Source organism: Falco punctatus, assembly GCF_963210335.1.
Source record: "Falco punctatus genome assembly, chromosome: 5".
NCBI classification, from domain to species: Eukaryota; Metazoa; Chordata; class Aves; order Falconiformes; family Falconidae; genus Falco; species Falco punctatus.
In genome coordinates this window covers 80,180,719-80,192,272 of record NC_137584.1, presented here as the reverse complement: position 1 = coordinate 80,192,272, position 11,554 = coordinate 80,180,719, and the positions used below count along the sequence as shown (strand labels likewise).

The window sequence follows — 11,554 nt, the reverse complement described above, 5'->3', positions numbered from 1 at the left end:
AATCCAGCCCTGAGTCACAGAAGTAGAAGAAAGAGCATGTTTTGGCTTGTTGCATCTTGTCATTGTCACGTCGTGGTTGGTACCCGCTGCCCCCAGGCCAGTGCGGGGTCCGGGCTGCGCTGCGGTGGGCGAGCCTGGCTGCTGGGGGAGGTTATTCTCATCCAGGTTTGTGGATCGTGAATTCCCCGTGAGCCTGAGAACCTGCTTTGCTGCTGCTCTTGCTTCTTGGATGAGGGGAGGATCGCAGGTTCCCAGGCAAAACCTGTAATGGAAAACAGCTTCTGAAAAAAAAACCAACAAAAAAATCAAGCTGGTAAAGTACCCAAATCCTGTGCTAGTATCCCTGGTGCAGGTGTTGCTGGGGGGAATCGGGTCCAAGCCCTCGCCTGGGGAAGTGGGAACAGCAGAAGAGGGAAGGTCTCTGGCTCCTCGGTTCTCATCAGCTTCTGCCTTTTGTTTTCCTCAACTCTCGTTCCCAGACAGAACAGTGGCTGGCTGCGCATCTGACCTGTGCTGTCATCTAAGGAAACTGGAGTGTGGGGAGACTTTCTGGAGAGTGTGGGGAGACTTTCTGGAGAGTGTGGGGAGACTTTCTGGAGAGTGTGGGGAGACTTTCTGGAGAGTGTTGAGGTGGCTTTGCTTTGCTGGGATCTAATGAGATGCCGTTCGTTACCGCATGTAAAGCACTTTTATGAGTCTTGGATGAAGGTGCTTTAAGAGTGCCTGTGCTTTGACTTAGCGATGGCTGGGGGTGTCCTCCTCCTCCTCCTCCTCCTCCTCCGCATCTCTGACCTGGTACTTTCCTCTCTGCTCCTCTCTGGGGACGGAGGGGCAAGTGGAACAGGATATTAGAAAGCACTGCAAAACGGAACGTTAAGTTTGGCTTGCTTAAGAAAGACTACGTTGTTAGAATTATTAGTTGCAAATTTTCTGGAGAATAATTTCATGGGAGATTGAGTTACTGCAGGCCTGGCCTGATCTGAAAGGCTGGCATTGTTTTAAATGACAGCGCTGAGGTTATGCGTGTGCGTGTATGTCTCTGTGTTGATCAGATCCTGGATTTCATAATTTCACAAATTAAATCCCTTGTTTTATTCAATTAGTGTGTTAAAGATGAATCACATTGCTTCTCGCAACTCTGATCATACAGCCTGATTACACACAGCATTAGCTCTGCTCGTGGCACGTCCAGGGAGCAGAGAGCAAAGCGATGTGCTGCTGGGGGTGGCCCCCCAACCGTGACAGTGAACTCAGAGAAATTCTCATTGGGTTTATCACACAGCTGAGCATCCTGACTGGTGCGTGGCTGGTCTCACTGCAAGGGCTCATCATCAGTCTCCTTGGGCCCCTCCTGCCGCTGCATGCCTATGGAGCGATGTACGGAACCACCTGCGGGTGAAGGTGCTGTGCTGTGCATGGCTGTTTGCACCTCGGGGAGCCCTGCCACCCGTCGGGCTGTGTTTGTGCCAATCCATCATGCTGATGATGCACCTACATGTTTCCAGCCCCCACTGCATGCCACAGGCACGCATGGTGCAGTTAATTCCTTCATCTTGCATGTGATGTCTCAAAGTAGAAACCTGTGGGTTCCTCCCCAGTTACTCGGCAGTGACCATTGTGGTGCAAAAAATACAAGGCAAGGGAGAAAAGGAACCTGTTTGTTGGAGGAGCAAGTTGTGTGAAAGGTCCAGGCTGCCTTTCAGACCAGCACATTAAGGGTTGTCAATTCAGCCACCTATATGTTGAAAAGATTTTTGAGAGCTTGGCTTTGTCAAACATGCCAGCGGCTCCTGCCCTCCAAGAAAAAGTCACCCCCTTAGAGACTGGGTCCATAGAGATATTAAATAGGTCAAGGGGCTCACCACTGGTTGCTTCTGTTAATGTTTGATTTTCCCTGAAAATCTGAATGTTTTTTCTTTGGACAGCTAAGATGCCAACTCAATTTCTTCCTGTGGAAAACACAAGTTACTGTGAAGAAAGATCCTGAGCACATTAGACACAGCAGCCACTTGGCAGGTCACAGCACGAGGTCAGTGTTGAGCCACACAAGCACCTACCTGGAGGATGCTCTGCAGCCTGGTCCTCGGTGGTGGCCCTGTGGCCGCAAGGTGTGTGGAGCATCTTCATTGTGGTTGTTGGCAAAGACCCCCTGTAACCCCACTTACGTGTTCTCTTGCAAGGTTTCTGCTCCCTTTGTGGATCAAGGTTTAAACCAGGTCGTAGTCGTTGTTGACTCGGAGCTGCGAAACAGCGGTCGCCCACAGATGATGCACATCTGGTTTTGCCTGCAAATGCTGTTTACTTGGCGTGCAGGGCACGGTTTTGGTGGGTACCGCTGGTGGTACAGACGAACCTTGCCAGGAAGGGTCAGAGCATTAAGGACGCAGGGCTGGTACCCTTTGCAGCTGCCTGTGTCCACCCCACACTGCCCTGAGGTGGCTGGGAAGCATCGCTTGTGGGTGTTGGGAGGGCAAGGGAGGGGAGCAGTCCCCCTTCCTATAACTGTGTTGACCATGTTGAAACGCTTTTTATAAACTCAGTTCTTCCTAAAGAAAATGCCTTTGTGCTCAATGGCTAGATTAAGATGTCAGGCTTTTGCCTCTAATGGTATTACAGTGAGCACCTGTAATTTCTCTAGCAGTATTTCCTCCATATCCTTTCAGCTACACACCCAGGGGACTACCAAACATCTTCCCTGCTTATTCCAGAAAAGAACGAGACAGAAAAGCAATGGGTAATATATCTGACTGTATTTCAAAGTTGTTGATTGTAAACAAACTTTGTTGAAGAAATAAAATCACATGACAAGATATCAGAGTGATACTATAAATCCATTTTGTTATTGTTGCCACACTTCACATTTTTTGGAACTCAGAATTTAGCTCATGGTGTACAAAACTTGTAAAAATTTATTGCAAGCGTGCCTTTGTGTAGAACAAAACCGGTGTCACAAAAGTAGTTCCCTGTCCCATGCAGAAACACAGTTCTGTATCTCTTGCCACAAAGAGGGTCACACACCTGCGTTTCTTGAAAGACTTGGCTGTTACAAAATTGCTCTGAGAAGTTTAAAAAAAAAAAAAAAGCAATTGCAGTGTATGCTTTACCTCTGGGATTTACACTTTCAATTGATTTTTTTTTTTTAACTCGAAAGAATATGGAACTTTGCAACAGAACTGCAGTCGCTGATGCTGTGAGCACAGCCCGATGGAGTCGTCTTGAAAGTACTGAGCCAGCTAAAGCCCATCTTCGTGTTTGGAACCGTCACTGCATTTGATGGAATGCACGTTGCACATACTGAAATGAAAATGAGACATAGAGGGGGAGATTCCTTCTCGAGAATTCCCGTAATTCCTGTTTCTACTGTGGCGCTTCCCCTGACTGTCGCTCCCCCGCCGTGCGGACAGGCAGCAGTGCTTTGACTCCAAGGTTGGCGACTACTGAGCGCGTAGAGCATAAGGAAAGGCATGGAGCGAGGCCAGCCGTGTAGCTAAAGCTGGGGTCATGTTGCTAAAGCAGCTATGTGGACTGGTTGTATTAAACGTCAGCCTTTTTAATACAAAGGCATCAGGGCATGGGGGTGTCCACATGCTGGAAAGATGAAAGTTGGAAGGGAGCACCTGGCTCCTCTCCCTCTGCATGCCCAACCTCTGAGCTCCCCTCTGCCTCCTCAAACCTGCTGTTCTCCTTAAACTCCTCCTTGTGTCAGACTGAGCCGATTAGCCTCACCTACACGGATCAGATTAATCTCTGGCATAAATGTGAGTTTTGCTATCTCTAATCTCACCCCAGACCGCGGGGGTCAAGTTATTTTTAATTTCAGTACTGAAATGCCAGGCAAAAATTTGGCTTACAACTATTACAAAAATCCAGGTGGCAAAAGTAAGTCCAAGAGACCCGCAATTTTTTTTCCATCAAATGAGTAACTGTTTCATAGAGAGGCACGAGTTGTTCAGCACTCAGGTTTTGCATACACAGATTAACCGGAGAACAAGACCACAAAGTCAGTTTGACACCAAGTGGGTTGGGGTTCTGGACAGATGAACCTAGTGTATTTGGCCTTGCTTTTTGGTGCAAAAATGGTGGGTTTTTTTTTTTGGTAACTAGTGAAATTGGGACAAAATGCTCTCTTTGAAATCCAAATCTCACTGTGAATACTTGAAGAGTGAAAGCATTTGCCAGCTGCTTTATTTTAGAGATTGAGTCGCCAGGGCTGGGAGCAAACTGTATGGGCCTGGCATTTTCCCTTCCCTAGCAAAACATACAAGACTTGCTTGACTGTGAAGACTTTGTCCAAAGAGCCTGGATCCCAAATTGCTCTCGTCTCTCCCCTCTTTGTTTACCCAATCAGGCCTAAAACATGGCATTACAGTCCTTTCCCACTAGGTTCTCCATCCAGGTCCCCCATGCATTCAAGGGATGCTGCAGTTAAATCAAACGAGCACTTTTGCAGAGTGATGTTTTCACGGGTAAGATTTTTGCACTACACATCATGTGGACCACCTTGACATCTAATACAAGCAATTATTACTTCAGAAGAGCGATACAAAAGGGATTCACCACTTAAGGCCTTTTTGTGATACCTAACACCTGTTCACCAGACCCATCAGTGTGGAAGAGTTCAAAAACAAACAAACAAACAAAAATAATCCCCCAAACACACCAAAGAACTCCCCAGACCATGTCAAAGGCCCCTCTTTGACAGCAAGCTCGAGCTGAGGAATGTCACAGCCATTCCAATGGGAGCAGAACAGTGAGTGTGGTGATGCTGATCCCTGGTTTGGGTCCCTCCGAACCTGACAGGACAGCACTACTGCGGCGAACAGGCAACACCTTCACAGTGATTGCAATCAGTATGGGCTTCAGAAACAATACCCTGCTTCATTGGAGAGCTGCAAAATAGCAGAAAGGACCAGCAAAATAATAGGATAAAGGTAAGCTGAAAGACCAACTCTGTGTTGTCACCTCTTCCAAGACTGATCAAGAACCTGTGGGATGATTTGGATGTGCACTAAATGCATGGAACGAGGGAAGCAAAGGAAAGCGTAGGGCAGGAAACTTCTCCAGGGCTAGATTTCTGAAGACACAGAGCTGTCTCTCAAAAAAAAGAGGAAGAGAATCTTTTTATACGAAGCACAGACATTCTCAACTGCTCCCCAGCAGTGAGATGATGACGCAGGGGCTTTTCCAGTTCCAGTTCATAATGCTTCTGGAAACAAAGGTAGGTTAGGGAAGAACAGTTACAAGAAGGAATATATATCAAGCAGCACTGGTGACGGGCTTGCATTTGAGCAGACGATGACGTGATCTATCTGTGCAAGATATCCTAGTTAATGACAGGCCAAATATATACATGTTTTGAGCTCAGGAGTTCCTCGCCTTTGTAAAATGTTGCTAACAGTCCTTTGACACTTGAATGGTTTTCTCAACCAGATTGAGATGAGCTCTTTTTTTACAAACAACTGATCTTACATCAGTCATAGCAACAAGAAAGTGCCAAGGCAAACTCCACAACAGAGATGGATGGAAGACTTCATATTCCATTTAAACCTCAGTGACTTTTCTCAAGTCAGTCTTAGTAACTGTTTGTCTGCATTTCACATTGATTACGGGACTATAGCAGAGCTTCAGATTCTTCATTTATCTCCTCTAAGCTCCTCAAGGCAGGCTGGGCTGCTATGTTTTGTTCAGTTCTCTCTTACCTTCCGTGCCAACTTGGTTTTGACTCATACTGGCCTATATGGTGTAAGGACCCTGTGCTGACAAAGCCCCACGGCCCTTACTTTAGGGTTGAGTGATGTTCCACATGCTCTTGTTTCTAATTTGGAAAAGAGCATTTGAACAAGAACCAAGTCACTGAAAATGCAGAACATGGACTTTACTCAGCAGGAGTGTGAACTCCACTATAGTTTCATCACCCCCTTACCTGTGCTGTGCCTCAGTGTCTGATCAGGGAAGGGTAAGCTCGTGTTTGAGAAGCTAATGATGTCTCATGAGTGCTGAGGTTGTTATAGCACTTTGCAGTCCTTGTGTGGAAGGTAGCACAGATGCACAGAATTATCACTGCAGCGTAATTCCCTGCTCATTACTAAAATCAGTTCCAGGACTAGGGAACTAAGACATGTAAGACTGAGAACGGAGATGCTGGAGGCCTCTTTCACTGTTCACCAGCTCAAGACACACTACTAAATGAATGTTAGAAGGAAACAAACCTCTTCAGCCAATAAAGACAGACATAAAAATAAAGCCACAGAAGTGTAGCTGGAGGTAAAGAATGGGAATGCTGTTTTGAGTTGTCGTCCTTAATGTAAGTCTGGAAGCAGCTAAATTGTTTTCTTCAGACAGTTCCTAGAGAAAAAATAAAGTTATATCTATCAGGGACACTGAGACTTCTCTAAGTGGGGATTCCTGGACCACCTTGTAAATGCAGAAGGGCTGGGGCTAGAGAACAGAAATGGAAAAGGGCGATGAGATTCCTTTACATTGCGCACTAGTATCAAGTGCACAAACGGGCTGAAGTAAAAAAATGGCAGAGTTTCTGCAAGCCCTTGAAGCATTTTTCAACGGAGATAACAGCAGTGGAAACCACTTCGCAGTCAGTGTTACATTACACACTGGGAAGTGTTTTCCAAGAAAGGATTGTGGCATAGCAGGTATTTCTTGAAAGAAGTATTGTGCATAGAAGGTGGTCAATATGTCTTACTGATGGTCTCAGTTCTTTGAAAGAATGTTTGCATACCATAAGTAAGTAGTTTTCAGAAGTACATGTGAATGAAAACTCAATTCAGCAGAAAAGAAAGGTGCCCTGCTGCTCCCTTGTCTACTTCAGCTTCAAACTTTTTTTTTCCCTGGAAAAATTTAGAGACAGTCCTCTGTGACATGAGCACTTCCACTGCATCTTAGCTACTGCTAACCAGTAACTAACTCTTACCAGATTGTCTCAAGGCTACACCCCACCCCAAACAACCCAAACTTGCTATCATTTCACAAGCCATTGCACAATTAACACACACATGCACACTAAAACTAGCATCCTTGCACTACTTTGAGATTAACCCCCTCTTTTTTCCCCCCCCTTTAACTAGGGAGAAGTTTTAATGTTACAAGCAGGTGGGGAACCAAATCTGAGTAAGCCAGTCTGCAGTAAAGGAAATGCTACAGAAGCTGAGCTGCAGTTAAAAAACTTTTGCCTTTTTAAAAACGATTCAGTTTCTTCCTTAGTTACTTTGCCTCATTTGTACTAACATAGAGAAAGTGCAAGATGCTTTTCCAACAAGGAGAAATCTTAACTTTCCCCAACCCTATCCCCTCCCAGCCAATAAATGGAGAAGGTGAGGTGGAATAGTCATCTGTGGATATAGACTATGCTTTGGTGGCTTTTGCTTGTTGGCTTCAAGAGCCAAAATTCAGGCATTTCGTACATATAAATATATATAAATATTTTTGCTTATTTATGGAATGTTTGTGCATGTTTAGGGCACCAGCTCAAAATGATGAGGGATGGTTAAGGCTAAGAAAATGAAATTAATTGCAAAGCTATAATTTTCTCTTCATTTTTCTCCTTTACAAAGGAGACTAAAGCATCTTCCCTGTAATAGTCAGCCACTGCGTAATCCCCCATCAACACCAATTCTAGGGAAAACTACTCAGGACCCAGTCCCTGAGGCAAAAAGCTAGGACCTCATCATTTTAGCTCAAGTAATCTAGATCATTAACAGCATATATCAGTGGAAAATTAAACATTCCAAGTTCTTGGACTGTCACCTGAAAAAAGAAAAGGCATTTTCTGTATGGGATGGCCTAGATCTAAGCCTTTAAGCATACGCAGAGTAATGTAACAATTGGCCAAGGGCTCCAGATCTATCTCAGGGGGCTCTGACAGAGCTGGAGAGCGCCGTGCTTGCTCCTCAGACGTGCCAGGTGAGTCCCAGGCAGTCCTGCAAACCTCCCTGTCTCTGCTCAGGGCCTGCGCACCTTGCCAATGCTCTGACATTGCAGGGGAATGCCAGGAACCCGGGCTCCCACGAGCTACTGTTCCTTCGAGCTGTCCCATCAGCAAAGTTCCAGCCTAGACGTTCCCTTGCTGCCTCAATTTTGACTGCCGCATAAATTTACAGGACATCATGAACTTGTAGCTACTCTTCCTGTTGCAATAGAGGCTGGCATTGCCTGAGACAGGGAGCAATGAGAACACCATTTGCCTTTAGGTACCCCTGTGGAATTCTCAAATAAAAGGACACTGTGGGCTTATATTGCTGAGCATTTGTTTTTCCTGACTCACACTAGCTCTCCTCTCCCCTCTGAATACTTAGAAGACTAATAAGAACCAGCTACCACACACACTCCATCTGAAGAGGGGTGGTCTCAGTTCTCTGCAGGGCCAAGAAGTTTTGACCTCATTTTTGGGCTCCTACACAGCTTTGCATTGCCAAGGACTGGAGTGGCACAAACCTCCTCCTTCCTTTTGAGGCTAGGAGGCCTCGGTGCACAAGGCTTTGTCCTTTCTCCCACATTTCCTGGGTGGAGACCTTGTGGACTGAGAAGTGACAAGGGATGCTTGGGAAGCCCACTGCTGTACCTCGTGCAGCTGGCAGGCAGAGCAGGATGGGTGGGACAGCAGCCAGGCTGTATTGCAAGCAGAACCACCGTGGAGGTCACCACCCCTTGCTCTCCCTGCAACCAGGTGAGATCTGCCTCTAAGTCTACTCCAAAAAAATAAGACTTTGGTGGAAATAGAAAGATGTCAGTGCGAGGATGCTCCTTGGGCTAGTCAGTAATTTACTAACCCCTGCTGGATCCTTCCTCTGTTACAATTTACATGCTATGCGTTTGCACATCCCATAATGATGAAACGTGGGGAGTCCTCAAATTCATGTTAGCCACCCTTCTACCGTCTCTCGCCAGACAGATACACCAGAACCTGGTGAGGTTTACGCTGATAAAGAAGTAACTCACCCACTCACTCCATCCCTCTTGAATCAACCCAAGTCACTCTTTGGTAAAAGTTTTCAGGCCCGGGGACCTAAAACCAGCTGGTCCTCTGAGCAACATGTTTCTGCCCTGTAAGTTAATGCAATTCTCTTTGTGTCCATCACTGCTAACCTTTAGAATACAGAGTTTTTTGCTGATTGAGTTGTGGGCTGAAATCAATAATGTGTAGAGGACAGGGCAGTATTTCACCTCAGCATCAATTCTTCCCATTTCAATCAGACTCCTCTCTCTCTCAGCACTGTTTTCCAAAGCTTCAGCAGCCTTCAGATTCCACGAGCACCAAAATGTGGCATTTCAGCCTTGGACACCAATTCATGACAATGCTTGTCCCCTACAGTGTTACTCAGAACAGAACGCTTTGGGCTTGCTCTATTTTAGTGAGGTTTAAGGTCTGGTTGCAACTGGACTTCTTTCTTTTTGTAAAACACAACGCTATGTTATTTTGCTAAACATGTAATCTGCTTAACTACAACTACTGTGACAAGCCCTGAATTCCAACAAGAAGAATTCCTACCGAACACCCTGCAGTGATAATGGGAAACACACTGCTATTAGTGACTTATTTTTTTCCTGCCAACCGTGTGCCAAAAAAGTCTTGACAGTTACAAAAAAAAAGAAAGATACTGTTGTTCCTAAAAACTTAACAGTCCATTACACTAGATTTTTAAGCAACATTTAAGATACAGTTGAAATCAAGAAAAAACTAGAATTGTTATATTCTGACTTCTCACCTATACACCAACCGTGGCAGTTAAGATGTGAGGCAGTATTACTTACTGGTTTACTCACTGTTAATACTCACAGTATTACTCACTGTTTGTTTGTGTATAAAATGTTTCATCCTCGTTAAAAAAGAAAATCAATGTAATGTATTTCCATTTTAAATTCACTAGCATATTTGGTTTCTCCTAATTTTGCTGTGTACTAACTGAAATCAAATTGCCTTACATTAATAAAAACAAAGAAAGAAAAAGAAAAAAAAAAAAAAAGGACAGAAAGAAAAAGTCTGAACTGGTCCTCGATCCCTGGCTGCGTGCCTGTGAAGGTTTTGTTTGTCAATACATTTGCTTCAGTGTTTGTGTATCTGAACTGCTTCATTTAGCACACCGGGAGGACAGCAGCGATGCCGTACAGGATGGCAGGCACTCCCAGCCACAGCCCATGGTGCAGACTCACGTTGCTTGTCCCAGAATTGAGTAACTCCAAGTAAGGTACAGAGTTTTCTGTAATACCCGCCTAGGACTGCTGAGCTGTGTCAGCTTATGACAAGCTCTTAGCCCAAGAGGAACTTTACAAGATGACCCTGTTCAACAAATAGTACTGAGATGACGACTAATATAAGTCTGTTTCTGGTGTACAGATTCCCACAGGGCATTCACATACGCAATTTTGTTTCAGCTTTTCCAGTGGCACTTTCCGCAGGACATGTTTACATCCAGCTGCTACTAGGAACAAAGTTTCCACCTCTCTAGTGGCATCCCTTGGCATTTTTGGATGACAGCACTGGTGGTGTCACAAGTTCCTTGCTTTGCCGTTCCAGGTGTGGTATCTTCTTCTGCTTACCCTCCACCCCCTGCCTGTGCCACCAAGAACAATGCATCAATGGGACGGTGAGGTGTCTTCCAAGCCCAGAAGCTCCTTTACAAGTCTCTCACCAAACTGTGCGCGGCTATACCTTGACACATGGTAGGCCTCCGACATTTTGTAGAGGATGTAGGCATTGTTTATAGCGATGCTGATGGCAAACCAGAATACTTGTTGCCAGGTCTTGTTTGGTTTGTGGGAAATGAAATACCTAAAAAGCCAAGAGAGAAGGGGAGGGAAAAGCACCGTTCAGCCAAACACTTGCAGCTGGGATGCAAGAAATAACCCCCACAACTCTGCAGTCCCAAAGGGGAACCAGGCCCAGGACTTAACACCTAGTGCAAGTATCATCTAAAGAAATTTTGTACAATGTATTTGACAGTCATTTACAGTTAAGTTGCACAATTTTGGAAATATCTAGTGGTGTTTAAACAAACAGACTTCCTTGCTCTCAGAAGCCAAACCTCAGCAACACTCACCTCTGCACCACTCCATGTAAGCAAAAGTACAGATACGGACTCCTCGACCTTACCGTGACAAACACCCATGTGATGGGAGCTGTGGGTCTGAATCCCTTCAATTTGATACTAAGAAGAAAAAAAGCCTCAGGCACATTACATTACAGTGTAGGGAAGACTGCTGGTGCTTCTCCCCTTGTTTATCTCTATTGCTAGCAAAGAGTGATTGCTGCTGCTGTCAACAGTAGGTGGGAGGATGTGGGGGTAGAGCCGGAGCATGCAGTGCTGGTATGTGGAACACCTCTCCATAAGGCAGAACTAGAAAAGACTGACATCCTTATATTTAGGTTCTGACTAATTCTAGGACTGCCAGAATATTCACTCTTTGGTCATAAGATTTCCCACTTTCCTACCTTCATTTTTTCATTAACCATTTAAATCTACTAATTCACCTCTTTTTTGTATTGATTTCCAGAGATCCGATCACAGCATCGGTCTCCAGCAACCACCTCCTCTCCTCTTAT

General features: G+C 45.3%; 1 protein-coding gene across 2 annotated transcripts in view; it reads right to left on the bottom strand.

Moving 5' to 3' along the window:
* Positions 1 to 2,733: 2,733 nt before the first annotated feature.
* Positions 2,734 to 11,554, bottom strand: part of PGBD5 (piggyBac transposable element derived 5) — a 78,236-nt gene continuing 69,415 nt past the window's right edge. Inside the window, exons 7-8 of one of the 2 annotated variants that reach the window (XR_013928361.1) lie at positions 4,147 to 10,783; positions 2,734 to 4,100 (exon numbers count right to left, since the gene is read on the bottom strand). Coding sequence is in view for 1 of the 2 variants with exons in the window: in XM_080388880.1 (XP_080245006.1) it covers positions 10,588 to 10,783 (196 nt within the window). In the remaining variant the exon portion in view is untranslated. Of the gene's footprint in view, positions 10,784 to 11,554 lie in introns of both variants that reach the window. The other variant, XM_080388880.1, reaches the window with a different exon arrangement.